Consider the following 21,490-nt stretch of genomic DNA (forward strand, 5'->3'; position numbering starts at 1 on the left):
ATTTAATCTAATTGTTGGGTTATCTGATGTGAAGTTGTGAACTAATCGATTCCTCATTAAAAAAATATCAAGTCGAAGACTTAGCCTGTCATATTAGAGGAATGTAATATGTTCATATAAGAGGGCCTTGCTTTACTTTTAAGCAACTCCAACATCAGAAAAAGTTGTTATGTTTTTTGGTTGGTGAAAGGTGAAGAATTGCAGTTTCAACATATATTTAAATTGCCCTCGATAAGTAGTCGAATGTCAAAGTAATAAGATTTCAAACATAAAAATATGATTTCCCCGCTTTTTTTTAAAAAAAAAAAAACATATATTTTATGCACCCATAAATCGTCGGAATGGTTCCTCCATATATCGATTCTAATATACATATACCTATTGATAGAATTACTTTACAGTATGAAATTTCTTAGTTCATTACTTAGTTTAAGTTATCAATATATGGGAATATTATTGAACGGTATGTTGAATTAGAATGAGAATGAAGAAGAGTGCTCGGTGGTTGCATTGTCTCTTTGGAGGATGTTTTTGTACCAGGAAGCCGAGTCTTTGAGATATCTTTTCAACTTGTTGTTAAAATCCACATAAATGAAGCCAAAACGATAAGTGTAACCAGCTGACCATTCAAAGTCATCCATGAATGACCATACAGAGTAGCCTCTAATATCAGCACCCATCCTGTAAACGTCAATGGAGATTATATTAATATAAAATAATAATGAATATGAATAGAAGACTACAACATGTTTAAACAAGAACTCACTTGATAGCTTGTAGGAGATACGATAGGTGAAGCTGGTGATATTTTATTCTTATGCCATCCTTGAGGGCTTCCTCTATTGTTATTGAACTATTACTTGTATCTGCCACTCCTGAAAAAGATAAAAAGATTCAAACAATTTCTCATTCAGGTCTATTTCTTTTGTATCGCTTTTTCACTTCTTTTTTTTTTTTGCCATTCTCAGTAATATATATGGGGAGGTTGTATTTTTTCTTTATATAAAGTGATATTTGTCTTATTCCCTTTGGGTACATATAAAGCCAACTGCAATCCGTCTGCAAAAAAGCATAATACGACGTCGTTCATATGTATAAAATATATAATTTGAACCCACATTAGATAGAAAAATAGCAATATGTACCGGTTCGCCAATAGGAATCCCATTTTTCTCAGCTGCAACAATCAGTCAGTCAACAATAGTATGTAAATATTTAATTGAAAAAAGATAATGATCAATATGTATTGAGCTTACCGGACAAGTTAACATGACTATCTGTTGTGTAGCTTAGAAAAATGCTGGTAGTATTAGAGTCTTCTGCATACCTGGCGGTATAATAATTTACTCCTAGAAAATCGAGGGAACCCTTTACCAGAGCAGATTGTTGAGCTTTGAAATTTGGCAGCCTATTCCCAACTAATTGTCGCATGCTCTTTGGGTAGTCACCGTATACCATTGGATGCACAATCCTATGCAAATAATTGAAGTTACAATATTGCCGAGTCTAGATTAAAGTGTTTGGAAGAGACGAATCCTTTCAATAAAATTGATCAACAGGCTTACCATCCAACAAAAAAGTCGAGAGCTCTATGGGCAGCTTTTCTGCAAGATTTTGTTTGATATTTAGGTTTGAACCAAATGGCACTTACTACTAACCCAATTCTTCCCATTTGACAAGCCTGCAAAGAAATGGCAATCATGATTTCCCCCTTTCGATAATTTGTATGGGACGGATTCATCACTAACCTGATACTTGTGCCTGTATAAATTTGCAGCAGTTTCATGAGAAAGAATGAGATGGTGTGCCACTAAATAGGGCTCGGTTGCAGAGTTTCCTTCACTGCAATTTCCAATATAGTTAGAACAACGACCAGGTGCCCAGTCTCCGAGTGCATAGCCAGACATACTAAATAAGTTTGGTTCATTCAAAGTAATCCAATTCTTTACTCTATCGCCAAATATTTTGAAGCAGAAATCAGCATAATCGCGAAAATCATCCCTATTTACAATTTCCAAGGCATAAGTTTTCTTTCAGGAATGTCGGAATACTAGACAGATTTGAGCCAAATTAATTCTGTAAATTCTTACACAACATCAGGGCTCAAAAATCCACCGTATTCATCTTCCAGGGTTTGCGGAAGATCCCAGTGGAATATTGTTGCGAAAGGTTCTATACCTGCTCAAAACGCAAAATGTTAAAGAAGATGGAAGGAGAGATGGAGACGATCAAGAAGGAGCAAACGGTACCGTTTGACAAGAGCTCATCGATGAGATCGTTGTAGAATTTGACACCTTCCCAATTCACTCCCCTGCTGAGTTTTCCCTCTACAAAAAAATTAAAGTTCCTTTGATCAAAATGGTTCCATTTTTCCTCTATGACAAAATTAAAGTTCCGATTAATTTATGAAGAACTTACGAGGCAAAATTCTAGACCAGGAGATGGAGAATTTGAATGAGTCTAAACCAATTTCTTTCATCAGAGCGATATCATCCTGGAACAATATAGATTTTACTCATTTCTAGTAAAGGGCCAAACGTAATTTATTTTTTGTTTGAACAGGAATTATAGTGACAGTCTTATTGATATACCTTATAGAGATAGTAGAAGTCTTCAGCTACATCCCCAGTACTATGATCCGAAATTTTTTCTGTGATAACGCCCGTTACAAAATGAATAAATGTTGCCTCAAAAGTCACCTTTACGGAAAATTGAATTTCCTAGTTTAATAGTGTAATAGGAAAAAAAACAAAAATGGCCACAGGGATTTTTTTTTCTACTGAGACAACCAATTAATCATGCGTGTATATATATATATATATATATATATATATATATATATATATATATATATATATATATATATATATAAAATTATGAAAGAAAGACAACAGAAACCTGGGTACTCAATAACAAAAGTATCCCAGATACTTCTTGTTCTGCCGTCTACAGATGCTGCTCCTTCATACTTGAAATTAGCACAGAAAGTTAATGTAATTAGCAAATGCATATTATATTTATGACCACTCTTGTCAAGAATAATATACATGTTTAGAATGATTTACCTGGTAGGCACTTGATCCAGCTCCAAATAGAAAACCAGCCGGAAAACAACTCCGGTTTAGCATTGTTTCGTATTGATCACATGGCTTTAAACTTTGAGTGCGGAAGAGCAAAAGGATCTGAGATAGGAAGTTATTAAACTCAAAGTTTGTCATGTTAAATAATAATAACGGTTGAAATGGATTATGCATGCATCTGACCTTCGTTATATAATATTGTCTCTATTAATTATTAAATTACCTGCGTAAACATACAAGACATGTGGTTTAGTTATTCCCAACACATTTTAAGTGGAATGTCTCTTATTAACAAATTAGGGTCAAATTATATGTTAATTTAATTTCTTCATTGGAAATGTTTCTAATTCAATAATGGTGGGTAGGATAATATTAAAAATAGTAAGTGTGCGTGTCCAATTCTCAATTCCTCATCTAATTAATTATTAATGAATGGTTAAGTAGATAAATTAATATGCATTTAAAATTAAATAAATAAGTGAAATGTTGACTTACCCCAAACGGCTAAATAAACAAGTATATAATATTAAAAGCTTGGACAGCGACTGTAGATCAGTCGCTATATGGAAATATTGTATTAATTAAATTCATCAATATTTTGAAATTTCCTTTATGATTAAGATGGCTATCATTTCTGTAACTTTGAAATATTTATATATCTACCAAATTAAATCGAGGGAATTATATTTTCGAGAAGCCTGGAAGAATATTTAAATTGCTTGGTGAGTTTTCCCTGCAACTTCATTTTGTAATGTGCCTCAGTTTCAGACTGGATAATTGAAAAGAGATCTCTTCAGTTTTAATTTGATGGAGGACTTCTGGTTGAAGGAGATATATACCAAAACACCAACAGATAGTAGGTATGATAACTACATTGGCATACCAATAGAAATACCATTTTTCTCAACTGCAACAAGTCAATTACGAGTTTAGTTATATGGGCAAAAGGATATAAACACAATTATATGTATGTAATTATGGTAGGCAAAAGATATAGAAGGATGCTGATAGTATGTTTTCTGCATACCTTGCAGTTCAGCAATTTACTCCTAGAAAATCAAGGGGACCTTTTATCAGATCAGACTGTTCCTCTGTAAAATTGGGTAATTGATTATTCCTTTTTGAGGACCTTTTATCAGCAACAGTTAAATCTCTCATGGTCTTTGGCTAGTCAACAAATGTCAGGTTTGGCAGTCCTAAGCAAATCATAAACATTATGGGAGATAATCTTCATATAGCCAAATGTAATATAAATCCATTGATCACAAGATCAAATTAAGGGATAGGAAACCCATCAACCAACAAAAAATTAAAGGGCTCTAAGCGCAGCTTTTTTTGCTGGAAACTGTTTGACATTTAGGTACTTGCCATCTATTGCTCACTGCATGCTAACTCAATTATTCCTTTTTGAGAAACCTGCAAAGATATATCTCAAATTCGTAACAATCAAAGCATAACATGAATGGTCAAGTATTAATTGTACCCTTGAATGGCACAAACCTGATGCTTGTGCCGGTATAAACTTGAAGCAGTTGCATGAGAATGAATCAGGTGGTAGGTCAATATATAAGGCTCTGTTGTAGAGTTTCATTCTGTGCAGTTTCCAATATAGTTGGAACAATGACCTGTTGCATACCCATTTTGACCATATAAAATTGGCTCATTCGAAGTGATCCAAAACTTTACTCTATCACCAAATTCTTGGAAGCAGAAATAAGCATAGTTGCGAAAATCACCCCTGTTTACAGTTGGCACAGGTTAGCGTGTCCACTCACTGCACTTACTAAGAGAAAGACTTCATTGATGTGGACAGATTTATGTGAACAAAGTTTCAGGAGTTATAGAAGATATTGACTACAACTCCAATTTTGGCATTGTCAGAATAGGGACATATATTTATGTTGATGGCTCACATAGTAGGTTAGGAGCAATATTGATCCAAAGAGGTAACATGATAGTGTGTGCTTCCAAATTGTTGAAAGATTATGAGTCAAGGTACTTCGCCCATAATCTAGAACTGATAACAGTAGTTTTTGTTTTAAAAGTTGAAGACAGAGTTAGATATAACATCTACATATCGATGACAAAAATTTGAGATACGTATTTTTTTCACTTAGAAAAAGTTGAACAAGAGAGAGAAGATAGTTGGAGTTGGTGAAAAATTATAGCTATGATATCATATACTATTTGAGTAAAGCTAATATAGTGGTGGATATCCTAAATATAAAAAGGTTCCTTGAATTTAGACTATTTCTTGAATCTAGACTATAGTTTATGGAGAGTTATAGCAGGAGATTCTTGATGACTGAATTTGTGATAGGAGAGTTTGTCTATCTAGATATCAAATCCACAATGGTTGAGAAGATAAAATTAAGAGAAATAGAACATAGATAATCAAATGCATGACGGTAAGGAGACAAAGTTTAAGTTGGTAGATGGTTGAGGTTTGAGGATTGTTTGTGTACGTTCCTCAAAAATATAGATTTGAAAAGGAAGATCCTAATTAGTGAAATACACGATATGCTTTTATACAACTAATTGTGAGAGTATAAAAATGTATCAAGATCTAAAGAAATCATACTAATGGTTTAGGATGAAGAAAAATGTTGGCGGTTATGTGACAAAGTGTCTGGTTTGTTAACAAATTAAAAATAGTTCATCAATGACCTTTAGAATTGTCGCAACCTCTTAGCATTCTTGAATGGAAGTGAGAAGACACATATATGAACTTTATTATAGGTCTTTCTACGGGTCGAAAGATTATAAACATATTGACAAAGTCAGCAAAATTTATACCAATAAAGGAAACCACTACGTTGGATCAATTGGGACAATTTTATGTTAAAGAGATTATGAACAAATTGACAAAGTCAGCGCAATCTATTTATGATTTATGCTGTTTGTGAAAAATGTTGTTGCGATAGAATACTTGGGATGAAAGCTCAATACTTGCGGTTTCATCAATTACAAAGTGACTGTGTTTGTTAGTTGTTTATTTGAATGTGTGATCGGAACATGCTAGTAATATCTGAATTCTATTTCAAATGTTCGTGGCTGTTAAAATGTTATGATAGATTGATTACTTGGGATGAAAGACTGATACTTGTGGTTTCATTACCACTTAGCTGCTGGTGCTTCAATTTCAGAGGGAAAATCAGCTTTACAGGACATATTCAGAAGTTTTAGTTAAAAACAATCTTTAGAGGCTTGTCTGAAGCACTAACTACCATCAGCAATTCTTTTTTAGTAGTGATAGGCAGATAAATAATCTACGTAATTTTGTATTCAAACAATAGTATGTTAATTGTGTAATTTTAAATTAAGATAAAAACAAATTATTTATGTATAAAGTTGTATATATTATTATTTGTATTTGTAGTTTTATTGAAACTTTTTTTATTAGAAGCGGTTACATGTGTTTATTGTAAGTTACAGCGATAAGATACGACTGCAACAAAGGAGATAACCATTAGAATTCTACGCAAAGTATATCTCTTCGCAAGCTCTACTTCTTCAGGAAATTCTTGAACCAAATTGCCGATTTTTTAGGATGTCTTTTCAAGCTGCCATTACTGAAGTCCACGAAGTTGATACCAAATCTGAGAGTAAAACCGGAGTTCCATTCGAAGTCATCTAAAAGTGTCCATGCGAAGAAACCTTTGACATTCACACCGTCCCTGTAAGGATTACAAATTATTTTTTACTAGGAGTTCTATAAAGAGTGTAAGGTTAATTAACTGATAAACAAATAAATTAAATAATGAGAATGTAAACTCACTTAATGGCCCTTTGGAGGGACAAAAGATGATGGTAGTAGTAAAGTACCCTCTCTGGATCCTCCAGTGCTTGAGGTAAGGTAGCAGTATTATTAGTATCACAAACCCCTAGAAAATATCACAAGAATGGAGAAAATGGATTAAAACTATACGTATGAAATTATCAGTCAATGAAGTTAAATCAACTGGAGAACTTTTCCCACCATTTTCAGTGATGTAAATAACAGGATTGTTGTAATTGCTCTTGATGTAAAGAAGAAGATCTTGGATCCCCTTTGGATAAACGTAGAGCCAGCTTGAACCAGGTTGTTCGCCAATTGGGACACCGTCACGCACCGCTGCAAAAGAAAAAAACGAAAATGAATTTATCAAAACAAGTGGGTCAAAAGCAAATAAGCAAAATCTACCAGGATTGTTATGCTTCTTGTACAAACTTACGGGTTGTCCGAACTCCTGAATCGGTTGAGTAGCTAATATTGACCGTAGGGGCAGGAATACTCAAGGCATAATATGTTGTGTAATAATTTATTCCAATAAAATCATAAGATCCTTTGAGCCTCATTGATTCCTCGTTGGTGAATTTTGGGAGTCTTATTCCCACCCGTTCACGCATGGACGCTGGATAATCACCATACACCACCGGGTTCAGAAACCTGTAAAAATGTAGAATAAAGAAAATGCCTTATCAATTAAAATATCGTTGGTTAATTAATGATCAGTTTGGAGAATTTACTCACCATCCAAGATTGAAATCAAGCGCTCTTTTGGCTGGCGCAATATTAGACGGGGAGTTGGAGTAAGGTAGCATCATAGTAGTCGTTAATGTTACTCCAATCTGTCCCTTCTGGGTTGCCTATATTGTCAACGCCGCAACATAATTCCATTTTTAGCTCTTCAATTAGCGCTCTCTTTCTCTCTCTCTATATATTTCTGTCTGTGTATTACATATAATAACCAGAATTAATTATCTAATCCAGGAGCAGTTACTTACCTGGTACTTTTGCTTGTATAGTTCAACAGCTGCTGCATGAGCAAGAAGCAGATTGTGGCCTACAGTCTAAGGCTCGGTGGAAGAGTTTCCGGCCTGGCATGCTTCATTCATATATTTGGAGCCGCGGCCTGGTGCCCAAGCTCCCGAGTCATAACCTCGGCTAGCAAACATAGACGGCTCATTTAAAGTGATCCAGTGCTTCACCCGATCACCGAATCTTTGGAAGCAAAGATCAGCAAAGCTTCGATAATCATCCCTGTATTTTCAAAATAATTAAAGCAATTAATTAACTATCGAAAAAATATGTGTGAGAGAATCAGTGTTAAATTTAGCTGTCACTCACACGATATCAGAGTTTAAAAAGCCACCATACTTATCTTCCAGGGCCTGGGGAACATCCCAATGAAACAAGGTCACAAAGGGTTGCAAACCTGCGCGCAAATGGATGTATGTCAGAAAGAGGGTTGAATTCGAACTGAATTTATTCAAACTTGAGCTCAATTTGAATAAGTCTGAAACGAACTAAACTCAAACAAGCTCGAGTCTCAAAGTTTGACATTTTCAAGCTCAAGTTTTATGGTGTTTAGCTCGTTAAGCTCATGAGTTAAAAATTTTAATACAAAATGATGTCATTTTGATTAATATGTATTAAAACGATATCGTTTTAATAACAAGTTAATTAAAAACTTGATTAGAGTTGGAGCTTGAGCCGAACTCGAGCTTGATTCAAATTTAGCCCTAGTAAAAAATAAGCATATATACTATATTTATAAATGGGGCAAAGGACTATTTTCCACCTAAGTTTTAGCTTAATTTCTACAATACACCCATAGTAGATGAAAAACTCAAACACTCATCTACCCTAAACTATCGTTAAATTTTAATATATATTAAAATGACGTCATTTTAATAATGAGTTAATTAAAGCTCGATTCGAGTAATAATAATATTAAAAAATGCCCCTACGGTCATTTTAATAACAAATTATTTAATAATAGATGAAAAACTCAAATACCTATCCATCCCTAAACTACCGTTAAATTTTCTGTTAAATACAAGAGTAAAACCGTTATTTAATAATATTATTAAAAAATAAATTATTTTACTTTATTTTCCCTCTCAAATTTTAAAAATTAACATTTAGTGCCCATACCTAAACTTTAAAAGTGACTACCCCCTCTAAATCCCTAGGTTTTTTCTTCGCCCCTCCTTCTGGCCAACAGCAGCTGGTGCAACTCATTGTTAGACGATGAGCATTGTTCAAATTTGGACGATGTTCGTCATCCTTCACTAGACAATGAAACATCGTCCAATCTAGATAACACTCGATTGTTTAGAGATCTAGACGATGGTTGTAATCCAGAGGTCATTCTCTATATGACTTCGTCTTATTTCTCCGTCGTTGGTTCATTGTTCAATAGATAAAACGACTGGATTTTAGGTTTGGTATCCTAAAAGGAAAAGTGAATTTTTTAAAACTTAATTAAAGAAAAAATATTATTTTCCCAAACTGAAAAAAAAAAAAGATATAATTTTAGTTATTTTAATATTACTGATAAAATAACAATTTTATCCATTAACCTTAACAGAGAATTTGTAGGTGTATTCTAATAGATTAAAATCTAGATGGGTATTTGAGTTTTTCATCTGTCGTGGATATATATTTGTTATTTCATGAAAACTTGGGTGAGAAATTGTCCTTTTCCCTTGTATACATAATGTTTGGCGATGTCATTGAGCTGTGACAGATTAGTGGTATAAATAAAGTGAAATCAGCTGTGGCTTTATTCAATTAAAATATTTTTGCTGTTTATCAATTTACGTTACGTATAGACTATAAAGATGTATGGGCTAGAATTATCACCATTTGCTATGAGCTCGTTGATGAGATTATTGTAAAAATTAATGCCATCCTTGTTCACTCCACTGCTGAGCTTCTCACCTGTTTTGTAGTGAAAGATTAAATTAATAAAAATCAGAACCTCCATAGAATATATATTAAAGTCATGCATTTTCGAATAGAAAAGATGGGGGAAATAAGAGTATGGGTAGTAGTAATAAACAAATTATGCCTGGGCTTTTAGTTAGAAAAATAATGATATTACCAGTAAGAACTCTAGACCACGAAATGGAGAATCTGAATGCATCCATATTCATATCCTTCATTATCTTTACATCTTCCTGTGATCATAGTCGTCGCATTTCAACTTGTATCAACTCATTTTTATAATATCCAATACAGAGAAAAAGAAAAAAAGAAGCGAGCTAACAACATAAATCTAGCAAATATCTGAACAAATAAACAAGAGATAATCTTCTCCAAACCTTATAACGGTGGTAAAAATCTTCGGCTACATCTCCATTGCTGCGATCCGCTATTCTTTCTGCAATGCAACAGAGAACACAGAAAGTTAAACACGGGAGAAAAAAAATGACAAAAATTCAAACATGCAAAAATATGTTAAAAACCTGGGTACGCGTGAGTGAAATTATCCCAGATGCTAGGCTTCCTGCCTCCTTCAGCTGCCGCACCTTCATACTGGAAATCGTATAAATTTTGTTAGAAATTTACTTGTTTTACGAGTGTTACCAGCTACATATATATAGATAGATATGATAAAATGAAGTAAATTTCAACCTGGTAGGCTGAGGAGGCAGTTCCGAAAACGAAACCTTTTGGAAAGCTTGTACGATTGAAGCGATCATCGACTTGACCACCTGTTGCTGTTATGCTCTGTGTTTGAGCAAGAGAGTGTTTGTTAGCCATATTTGATTGTGTTTTCAACTTTTGGATGCATCCATGGCCTCCCCATGCCCCTATTTATACTTAAACATTCATGGATATTAAGGTAAATGACCATAGACTCCCTGACGTTACAATAAAATTTTGCCCTTATTCTTAATCAAATACAACGAACTAAGTCCCCGAGATTTGCCAAGTGTACATATAATATCTTGAGACGTTGGGCACCATATTCAACGTTGCTTGCCGTTCTCTTTCACATCTTTATGCATAATTTAACCCATGAAATGTTTATTAAATTTAATATATGCTTTCTAATGCGGAAACTTCTCATGAATTAATCCAAAGGAACTCGTTTATCAATATTTTTTTTTTCCTTCTTTGTTTTTTCAATGCATCAGCAATTATATGACTTTTTTTGTTATAAGAACTTCTCATAAGATGTTTGCTCATTTTTCTTTTAGATTTAAAAACAAAAATCCTTAAAGAAATTTCCTTCTCGTGACCGATAATATTGGTTTCCCTTAGTCTTAACAATTTATAAAATTATACGTATAAATAATATAATATATATAAACAATGACATATTATCATGTAATAGGATGTTACTTTATCTATATTTTAAAACTATCAAATTATATAATAATATATTTTTATTTATATATAAAGTTATGTACATTATTTGGGTATATAATACTACTCTAATCTTAATGTATTAGGAAATTCATTGAAAAAGAAGTTACCTAATCTCATGATATTTATAAGAAACAATAAAGGTAGAAATAATTAAATTGCGGGCTAGAGTCGGCTCAAATCCAATCCTATTTATAGGGATGTAGACAGGGGACTGAGAGCCCCTTCTCATCTCTCCCTATTGTCGTTCCTAAACCTAACCCTACATTTTTCTAGTGAATATCTTTAAAGCTTTAAAGCTATCTAGATATTAGAATATATAGTTTGGTCCTCGGTATTATTGATGAGCCAATGAGTTTCAAGAACCTAACCCTACATTTTTCTAGTGAATATCTTTAAAGCTTTAAAGCTATCTAGATATTAGAATATATAGTTTGGTCCTCGGTATTATTTAAGAGCCAAGATGACAAAGAGATGATTAAATCGTTGTGAGCAAAATTAATATAGAGAACTAAGGTTTTGAAGTTTAAATAATGAATCGAAGCAGTAGTAAACGTTAAGTTTCCACATTCCTATTTTTTAAGTTATTTAAGTATCAGTTAATTACTATATATATTTTAGTCACATGGATAAGCACCGGACACGTTTTAATTATCTTTGACCGTAAATGAATTTACAATTACGAGATCGTATCATAATATATTCTTCCTCAAACTACAATTTTATGGGAACTAACTAAGAATTGATCCACAAATATAAAATAAATAAATAAATGGTAATATATATATCTTGTCTAGATCAAGAAAATTTTTAATTTATTCATCCTATTATGGATCCAGATCCAACGCCAAGAGGGTGAAAAAAAGATGTTTCTTTTTTTTTTTTCTATTTTATATCAAATATATAGAGGGGTTCTTATAATTAATAACCAAAGTGTCATGGTTTGATCCTTAACTTACTTTTTTAATTGTTAGGGATATAAACTAGACTTTTAAAATCCCTTGAAATATAGGGTGAAGCAGTAACCACAACCTTCTTGTCACGTTTTCAAACAATATAAATGTCAAGACATTTAGCAATGGTGTGGGGGACATGTTTTTTATATATTATTTAAATATATAAATGAGATATTATTATATAATTAGACATTATTTTTATTTTAATATAAAATTATTTAATTATAAAATAATACATTATTTATATATCTAAATTATATATTAAAAAAATGTATATATATAATTTTATTATAAGATATAACCTAAAATTTTATAATATGTTGTAATTTTTGTAATTGGGATGACTAACGCATCTGAAACTTTTTTCTTGAAGATTGGATAAATATAATCACAATACTTGATTAGTTTGACATGTTGTATTCGTACCTTACTTGTTCATTTGTGGTGAGAGAAGAGAACCTTCCCATTAAGTTACTAAAACCTTCAAAGTTCAGTTCTCCCTGCTACTACCAGTGTGAACCAACTAAAACTTGATTTTAGGTCAGATGTATTAAACTTAACTAAAAATTTTATGTTTATTAAAAAATAATCACTACTTGTTTATAAATTATAGAGCAATACTATGTTTGTTTATTTTAAGTAGGTAAATAAATATACATTTATATATATTATTATGTAATTAGATATTATTTTATTTTTAATTAAAAATCATCTAATCACATAATAATTTATTTATATATTTAAAAAAAGTTAATATAGTTTTATTATAAATTATATATGCGCTCAGTTCTTAACATATAATTTGTTTGGTCATATGGCGCGTTTTTATAAAGGGTCAACTGTAGGATTTGCTCAAAGCATTAAAAAAAAAAATTATTTCTGAATATGAATTCTCTTGTAGGATTTGGTCAATAATGGAGATGGGGTTTGTGTTTTTTTTCTTGTTTAAGGATAAAAAGTTTCTTTAATAATTTATTATTTATTATTTTATTTAATTAATTAGTAATAAAATATTTTGATAATATTTTATTATCAATAGTAATATAAATTATAGTAAAAAATTACTAATATAACCTTTATTTTATTATATATTTATATTTATTTATTATATTTTTAATAACAAAAATATCTTTATTTTTAATTAATATAACAAATAAAAAAATATTTTATAATAATTATGTCTAAGGATATTTAAGTAAAATAACATTTTAGTCATCTTTTATTACACCCAACGAAATATAATAATTATTTATACTTACAAATTTTTAATAAACATAGTAATATTTTATACTTAATAATCTTCTAAATAATCTATTTTTATGGTAATATCTTATTTTTGATAATAAAACATTATCCAAATTAAACGCATCCTAAAAGTTAAGAAACTTGGTCTAAATTTTTAAAAAGAAAAAATTAATTAATCCAAGAGATAGAGATTATTGGACATGAAATTAGAGTTGAAACCAAGTAAACTCAGTCTAAGAAATTAACTTGGTTTGATTTAGTTTAAGTCAAATTCATTTAGTTTGATAGAGATTTTGAATTAGTGATACCCAATTGTCTACAAACATATGTATGAAATAATGAAACATAAATTTGTACCAGGTAAGTAGACAAAAGGAATCTGTGTAATCTATTTTAATATAATTTCTCCTCTTTTTAGTCATATAAACATAAGGAACCCATGAGAGTTAAGTGCATAACAAGGTCCTTTTACACATTCTCTACAAGATATTTGTGAGCAGCAGCTAATAACTACATCGTGGATGTAGCATTTTTTATCACCAAATTGAACCGTATTAAAAAACTTGTGCCTCTTTTACTTTCTCCTCACTCTATTTACTTCATACTTTAGTAAACATCAATGCCTTACGAGATACAATGAAGTAACAGAGAAAAACAATTATACTTTAGTAAACAATTATATTTACTTCATAGTTTGTAACCCATTATATTTTACTATTATTCACTTTAACCACCTCAGGCTATGCCAATATTTGTAATACGAAATGCAATGAATTAACAGAGAAAAACAATTTAATAGTTTTAATTAAATGCCGAACGGACTTGATAGATTGTAGGAGATACGATAGATGAAGTTGGCGGTATGCCATTCTCATGCTATCCATAAGAGATTCAGCCACTGGTAATGAACTACTAGTTGCATCTGCCACTCCGGAAAAGTATGAACGGATTTCAACAACTAATTGTGGATTTTTTTGGCTATAATTATCTTCTTTTTTTTTTTTTTTTGGACCATTATCTGTAATATACATGGAGAGATCGTATATATAGCCAGCCAGTTCCTGTCTGCAAGTTATGTAACATGATGCGAGCCATATAAACTATAAATATGATCGATTTATTCATTAGCTTGAATAATGACAATTTATAAGAAGAAAAAATTAAGAGTACCAGTTCACTAATGGAAATACCATTTTTGTCAACTGCAGCAAGTCAATTACAAGTTTAGTTATATTGGGAAAACGATACAAACACGATTATATATACATGTAATTATTGTGGACAAAAGATATTAAATTTGTCAAAAGTTTTGTTGCTACCAGTATCGTCAACACGACTATTGGTTGTGTAAATTAGGAGGATGCTGCTAGTATGTCCCCTCCATCCCTTGCAGTTTAGTAATTTACTCCTAGAAAATCAAGGGGACCTTTTGTCAGGACTGATTGTTCATTTGTAGAACTGGGCAATCGATTACCAACTAAATCTCTCATGGTCTTTGGCTAGCCAACAAATGTCACTGGATTGGCAGTCCTTAGCAAATCATAAACATTATAGGAGATAATCTTCATATTGCCAAATCTAATATAAATCAGTTGATCACATGATCAAATCAAGGGCTGTAAGCGCCGCCTTTTTGCGGTAAACTGTTTGATGTTTAGGTACTTGCCATCTGGTGCTAACTCAATTATTCCCTTTTGAGAAGCCCCCAATTACATATTTGAAAAATTCGTAACAATCAAAGCATAACATGGATGGCCAAGTAGTACTTGAAAGGCACTAACCTGATTTTTGTGCCTGTATAAACTTGAAGCAGTTGCATGAGAAAGAATCAAGTGGTGGGTCACTATATAGGGCTCTATTGGCAGAGTTTCCTTCTGCGCAGTTTCCAATATATTTGGAACTATGACCTAGTGCATACCCAGTTTGACTAAATTGGCTCATTCAAACTGATCCAAATACTTTACTCTTGTCACCAAATTCTTGGAATCAAAATTCAGCATATTCGCGAAAATCATCCATGTTTACAATTGCCACAGGTTAGCCTGTTCACACACCGCAGTTACTTAGAAAGAGACTCCATTCATGTTGATAGATTTATGAGAACAGAGTTTCAAGAGTTACAAAAGATATTGACCACAACTTTAATTTTGGCATTGTTAGAAGGGAGTGCAGATTATGACATTTATGTTAATGTCTCACTCAATGTGTTAGGAGTAATATTGATGTATAGAGGTAATGTGATAGACTATAATTCTAGACAGTAGAAAGATTATAAGCAAAGATATCGTGCCCATAATCTAGAATTGTTAGCATTAGTTTTTGTTTTAAAAGTTTGGAGACATTACTTATACAGAGTTAGATCTAACATCTATACTAACTTTAAGAATTTGAAATATTTTTTTCACTAAAAAGGAGTTAAACATAGGATAGAGTTATTGAAAGATTATGACTTTAACATCATATACCATTTTGGTAAAGTCAATGCAATGACAAATGCCCTAAGTAGACAAGTCTTTTAATTTCATAGTACAGTTCAAAGGGAGTTATAGTAAAAGATTCTTGGCAAGCAAATTGAAATAGTGATAGAGGAGTTTCATTGATGAATTGAATTCTTCTATTAACAACAATTATCTGACGACAATTAAGATGACACCATATGAAACTTCTTATAAAAGACACTGTCAGGTGTTGTTGTATTGGGCTAAGATAGGAGAAGAATTTAGTGGTCAAACCTTAAGATCAGATAAAACAGAAAATTATTGAGAATGTGAGATTGATACTGAGAGAAATTGAGGCAAATTCAAGACCGCAAAAGATTTATTTTAATCTGAAAAGATATTAAAAGGTATTTCATGCAAATAACAAAGTATTTCTCATTGTTAACTCGTATAAACATGCTATGAGATTTGGTAGGAATTAAGAGTAAGTTTGCTCCATGATTTATAGGTCCTTTCGAGGTGTGGAAGAGGATAGGTAAAATTGCATATACACTCGCATCACTGGCAAACATGGAAAGCATTCAAAACCAGCAATACTCCCTCTTGTTCTTAAAGTTTGTTCACTGGTTTATTTTATTTATTGAAGTCACAGGTTATATGTATTTATTGAAAATTACAATAAAGGAGATAACAATAAGAATTCTACACAAGCATATCTCTTCGCAAGTTCTACTTCTTCAGGAAATTCTTGAACCAAATTGCCGATTGCTTAGGATACCTTTTCAAGCTGCCATTACTGAAGTCCACGAAGTTGATACCGAATCTTAGAGTAAAACCAGAGCTCCATTCGAAGTCGTCTAAAAGTGTCCACGCGAAGAAACCTTTGACTTTCACACCGTCCCTGTAAGGATTACAAATTATTATTTACTAGGAGTTCTTTGAAGAATCTAAGATTAACAATTAAATGAAATAATGAGAAAGCAAACTCACTTAATGGCTCTTTGGAGGAACAAAAGATGACGGTAGTAGTAAAGTACCCTCACTGGATCCTCCAGTGCTTGAGGTAAGGTCGCAGTATTATTAGTATCACAAACCCCTGGAGGATATCACAAGATTGGAGAAAATTAATTAATACTACGTATGGGATTGGCTAGTCAATTAAGTGAAAACAATTGAAGAACTTTTCTCACCATTTTCAGTGATGTAAATTACAGGATTGTTGTAATTTTTCTTGGTGTAAAGAAGAAGATCTCGGATCCCCTTTGGATAAACGTAGAGCCAGCTTGAACCAGGCTGTACGCCAATTGCGACTCCGTTACGCACGGCTGCAAAATAAAAAAAAGAAAATGGATTCATTAAAACACGTGAGTCAAAAGCAAATAAACAAAATCTAGCAGTATTATTGTGTTTTTTCCGCAAGCTTACGGGTTGCCTGGACTCCTATATCGGTTGAGTAGCTAATATTGACAGTAGCGGCCCGAACACTCTTGGCATAATATGTTGTGTAATAATTTAATCCAATAAAATCATAAGATCCTTTGAGCCTCATTGATTGCTCGTTCGTGAATTTTGGGAGTCTTATTCCCACCCGTTTACGCATGGATGCTGGATAATCACCATACACCACTGGGTTCAGAAACCTGTAAAATGTAAATTAAAGAAAAATGAGTTATTAATTAAAATGTTGTTAGTTAATTAATGAGCAGTTTGGAGAATTTGCTCACCATCCAAGATTGAAATCAAGGGCTCTTTTGGCTGCCGCTACATCAGATGTGGAGTTGGAATAAGGGAGCATCATAACAGTCGTTAATGTTACTCCAATCTGTCCCTTCTGAGTTGCCTGTGTTATCAACACCGTAACATAATTCCATTTTTAGTTCTTCAGTTAGCTCTACAAAAGCCCAACACTCATTGATATGTGTGTGTGTGTGTGTGTGTGTGTGTGTATGATAGAAGAGCAGTTACTTACCTGATACTTTTGCTTGTATAGTTGAACTGCTGCTGCATGAGCAAGAAGCAGATTGTGGCCGACAGTGTAAGGCTCGGTGGAAGAGTTTCCGGCCTGGCAAGCTTCATTTACATATTTGGAGCAGCGGCCAGGTGCCAAAGTTCCATTGTTATAACCCAGGCTAGCAAACATAGAGGGCTCATTTAAAGTGATCCAGTGCTTCACCCGATCACCGAATTCTTTGAAGCAAAGATCAGCGAAGTTTCGATAATCATCCCTGTATTTTCAATATAATTAAAGCAATTAACTGTTTGTAAACATATGTGTGAGAGGATGGGTGTTAAATTTAGTTGTCACTCACACAATACGAGAGCTTAAAAAGCCACCATAATCATCTTCCAGGGCCTGGGGAACATCCCAATGAAACATGGTCACAAAGGGCTGCAAACCTGCACGCAAATGGTTAAAGTGAAATCAGCTGTGGCTTTAGTCAGTAAAAATGTTTTTACTGTTTATCAGTTTACGTTATGTAAGAGTGTAAAGATGTATGGGCTAGAATTATCACCGTTTGCTAGGAGCTCGTCGATGAGATTATTGTAAAAACGAATGCCTTCTTTGTTCACTCCCGCGCTCAGCTTCCCACCTGATTTGTAACGAAGATCAAATTAATAGCAAATAGAACCTCCGCAGAATATATATTAAAGTCAAGCCTTTTCGAATAGAAAAGATGGAAAAATTATCATAAAAAATATGGGTAGTAATAAAGAAATTGTACATTGATTGTAAATCATAGACAAACAATGATATTACCAGGAAGAACTCTAGACCAGGAAATGGAGAATCTGAAAGCATCCGTATTCATATCCTTCATTATCTTTACATCTTCCTGTGATCAGTCGTCGCATTTTAACTCGTTAAACTCATATAACTTATTTTATAATATTCAATACAGAGGAAAAGAAAGAAAGAAGCTAGCAACATAAATCTAGCAAACACGCATCCGAACAAATAAACATGATATAATCTTCTCCAAAACTTATAACGGTGGTAAAAATCTTCGGCTACATCTCCATTGCTGCCATCCGCTATTCTATCTGCAATGCAACAGAGAACACAGAAAGTTAAATATTGGAGAATAAGATATGACAAAAAATCATGCATGCAGAAATATGTTTAAAACCTGGGAAAGCGTGAGTGAAAGTATCCCAGATGCTAGGCTTCCTGCCTCCTTTAGCTGCCGCGCCTTCATACTAGAAATCGTGCAAATTTTCTTAGAAATTTATTTGTTTTACTAGTATTACCAGTTACATATATATATAGATAGATAGATATGATATAATGAAGTAAATTTCAACCTGGTACGCTGCGGAGGAAGTTCCGAAAACGAAACCTTTTGGAAAGCTTGTACGATTGAAGAGATCCTTGACATGACCACCTGTTGCTGTTATGCTCTGTGTTTGAGCTAATATAGCGACAAGAACCAGGAGATAGGGCGCAAGAGAGTGCTTGATAGCCATATTTGATTGTGTTTTCAACTTTGAATGCATCCATGCCCTTCCCATTGCCCGTATTTATACTTAAACATTCATGGATTAGAGTAAATGACCATAGACTCGCTAAGGTTTAAGTGCACATAGCTTTGGTTTTACTCCTGATTTAAAACCGTGTTCGCTTGAAATTTGTATCAAAATAAGTATAATAATGTAGTATTTTATGGTTAGATAATTTAAAATAAGAACAAAACTATATGTTTAAATAAATGTGACATTACTTTTAAATTTATAAACGTATGTGTGTGTGTATATATATATATATATATATAAAACTTGAATTGTTGGTCAACATTGTTTGTGGTTCTCTTTCATATCTTTAAGCATAATTTAATCCATTAAATGTTTATTAAATTTAATACACGCTTTCTAATGCGAAAACTTCTCATGAATTAATCTCAAGGAACTTGTTCATCAATAATTTTTTCCTTCTTTGTTTTTTTATACGAGCAATTACATGACTTGTTTGGTTGTAAGAAGTTACTTCTCATTTGATGTTTGTTAATTTTTCTTTTAGATTTAAAAACAAAAATCGTCTGAAATTTACTTCTCATGACTGATAATATTTGTCCTCCTGAATCTTAATGTATTAGGAAATTCATTGAGAAAAGAGTTACCCCATGTCATGATATCTATAAGATCAAACAGTAATGGTAGAAATAATTAGGTGAAAATCTAGACTAAACTAATAAACCGATATGTCAAAGTAACTTCTCAAACATTACCCTCAGTAAATCTCTTTTCAAACAAATAAATGAGTTTCAAGAACTTAAGCCTACATTTTTCTAGATCCGATCCCTTTCATGCGCATGCTCTTTTTTTTTATATGCATAATTACCACTTGTTCAGTTAATTATATAATTGTGCATATTTTATTTGCAAGACTCAGTTTTCTTTTTTATTCAATGCATGTGGGACTTTCTTTTTTTTTACTCCTTATATTGGTGCATTTTTTTCACCATGTGGCAGCTGGATCTAGTCAAGCAGATAATTCTTTTATTGTTCTAGAAATATACACTTCAGTTCAACACTGGGTTGATATCGTAATTATTAATCAGATATTTGTGGTATTTATTGAAGAGTTTATATCATGTTATGAATTTATTCATTCCAATGCAGCTTAATCGATGGAGTCATTACGTTTCGAATTGTTAGTAATGAATCGACACAGCAAGATTGTATGTATACATGCGTCTCATTTATCAGCTGAAAACAAAGTTAGAGCATCGGACTGCAAACCAAAGAGCGTCAGGATGGAGAGAGAGCGTCTGACTGGACTGAAGAAGTGGCCAGAGATGGATCCCATTAGCTGAAATGTAGGAAGGAAAGGGAAAACCCGGGGGTTTGAATATTCAGATTTACTATATATATTTTAATCACATGGATAAACATCTCGCATGTTTTCAAATTATCTTTAAGCGTAACGCATCATTGACCCTTGGGTTAAGACTAATAATGATAAAAAAATAAAATAAAATAAATTATAGCAATACATTCAAAAAACATGTGAGGTCTATCGCTTGGTTTAGATTCTTCCTCAAACTAAAATTTTATGGAACTAACTAAGAATTGGTCTACAAATTAAATTAAATTAAATAAATAAATTGTAATTCTATATATATAATTATCTTGTCTAGATCAAGAAAATTTGTAACTTATTCAGCTTATTATAGATCCAACGCCTTATATTTATAATAATCAAAGTGTCATTGTTTGACCCGTTAACGTCCCTTTTTTAATTGTTAACCCCTTAACATAATGAAAGGAGAGGGAGGCTTTCATTGAAAGTTTTAATTGTTATAGCTAGAGGCTGGTCTGTCTTGCTCGACAAGTTCCAAAAGAGATGGAAGCAATTTCCAAGAAAAAGATTAGATTAACACACTTTCAAACATTAAAAATGTTAAGATATTTTAAATTACGTTTTAATTTTTTTAATTGGGATTACTATCCGATCCGAAACTTTTTCTTGAAGACTGGATAAATATAACCAAAATACTTAGTTTGACAATGCAGTTTTATTATAAATTATATGCGTTGTAAGTAACTTGGAAGTTGGTGGTGTGATGTGAATAAGCTTTGAACTATTTTTTTCTTTTAAACGAAAGATCTCACGTGAGTGGGATTATCTTT

The 21,490-nt window shown here is 32.4% G+C and overlaps 2 protein-coding genes and 1 pseudogene across 2 annotated transcripts; all 3 read right to left on the reverse strand.

The window, feature by feature from the left end:
• Positions 1-473: 473 nt before the first annotated feature.
• On the reverse strand, positions 474-3,128 carry LOC123216379 (beta-glucosidase 17-like). The gene is given in 14 exon segments (XM_044636800.1): positions 474-681; positions 767-875; positions 960-1,059; positions 1,146-1,177; positions 1,257-1,471; positions 1,566-1,681; positions 1,749-1,837; positions 1,868-2,001; positions 2,091-2,178; positions 2,250-2,327; positions 2,419-2,494; positions 2,592-2,650; positions 2,899-2,968; positions 3,066-3,128. Coding segments are annotated over 14 exon segments (1,437 nt in total).
• Positions 3,129-6,440: 3,312 nt separating this feature from the next.
• LOC123216755 lies at positions 6,441-10,635 on the reverse strand (annotated as a pseudogene).
• Positions 10,636-16,440: 5,805 nt separating this feature from the next.
• Positions 16,441-19,379, reverse strand: LOC123216757 (beta-glucosidase 13-like). The gene is made up of 12 exons (XM_044637318.1): positions 19,166-19,379; positions 18,991-19,060; positions 18,825-18,904; positions 18,621-18,696; positions 18,376-18,453; positions 18,172-18,259; positions 17,832-18,087; positions 17,587-17,702; positions 17,288-17,502; positions 17,053-17,187; positions 16,853-16,958; positions 16,441-16,763 (listed from the first exon to the last, which is right to left on the reverse strand). Exons 1-12 carry the CDS (start codon positions 19,370-19,372, stop codon positions 16,592-16,594), a joined length of 1,599 nt encoding a protein of 532 aa, XP_044493253.1. The 5' UTR covers positions 19,373-19,379; the 3' UTR covers positions 16,441-16,591.
• Between the last annotated feature and the right edge of the window lie 2,111 nt (positions 19,380-21,490).

Source organism: Mangifera indica, chromosome 5 (genome assembly GCF_011075055.1).
Source record: "Mangifera indica cultivar Alphonso chromosome 5, CATAS_Mindica_2.1, whole genome shotgun sequence".
Lineage (NCBI taxonomy): Eukaryota > Viridiplantae > Streptophyta > Magnoliopsida > Sapindales > Anacardiaceae > Mangifera > Mangifera indica.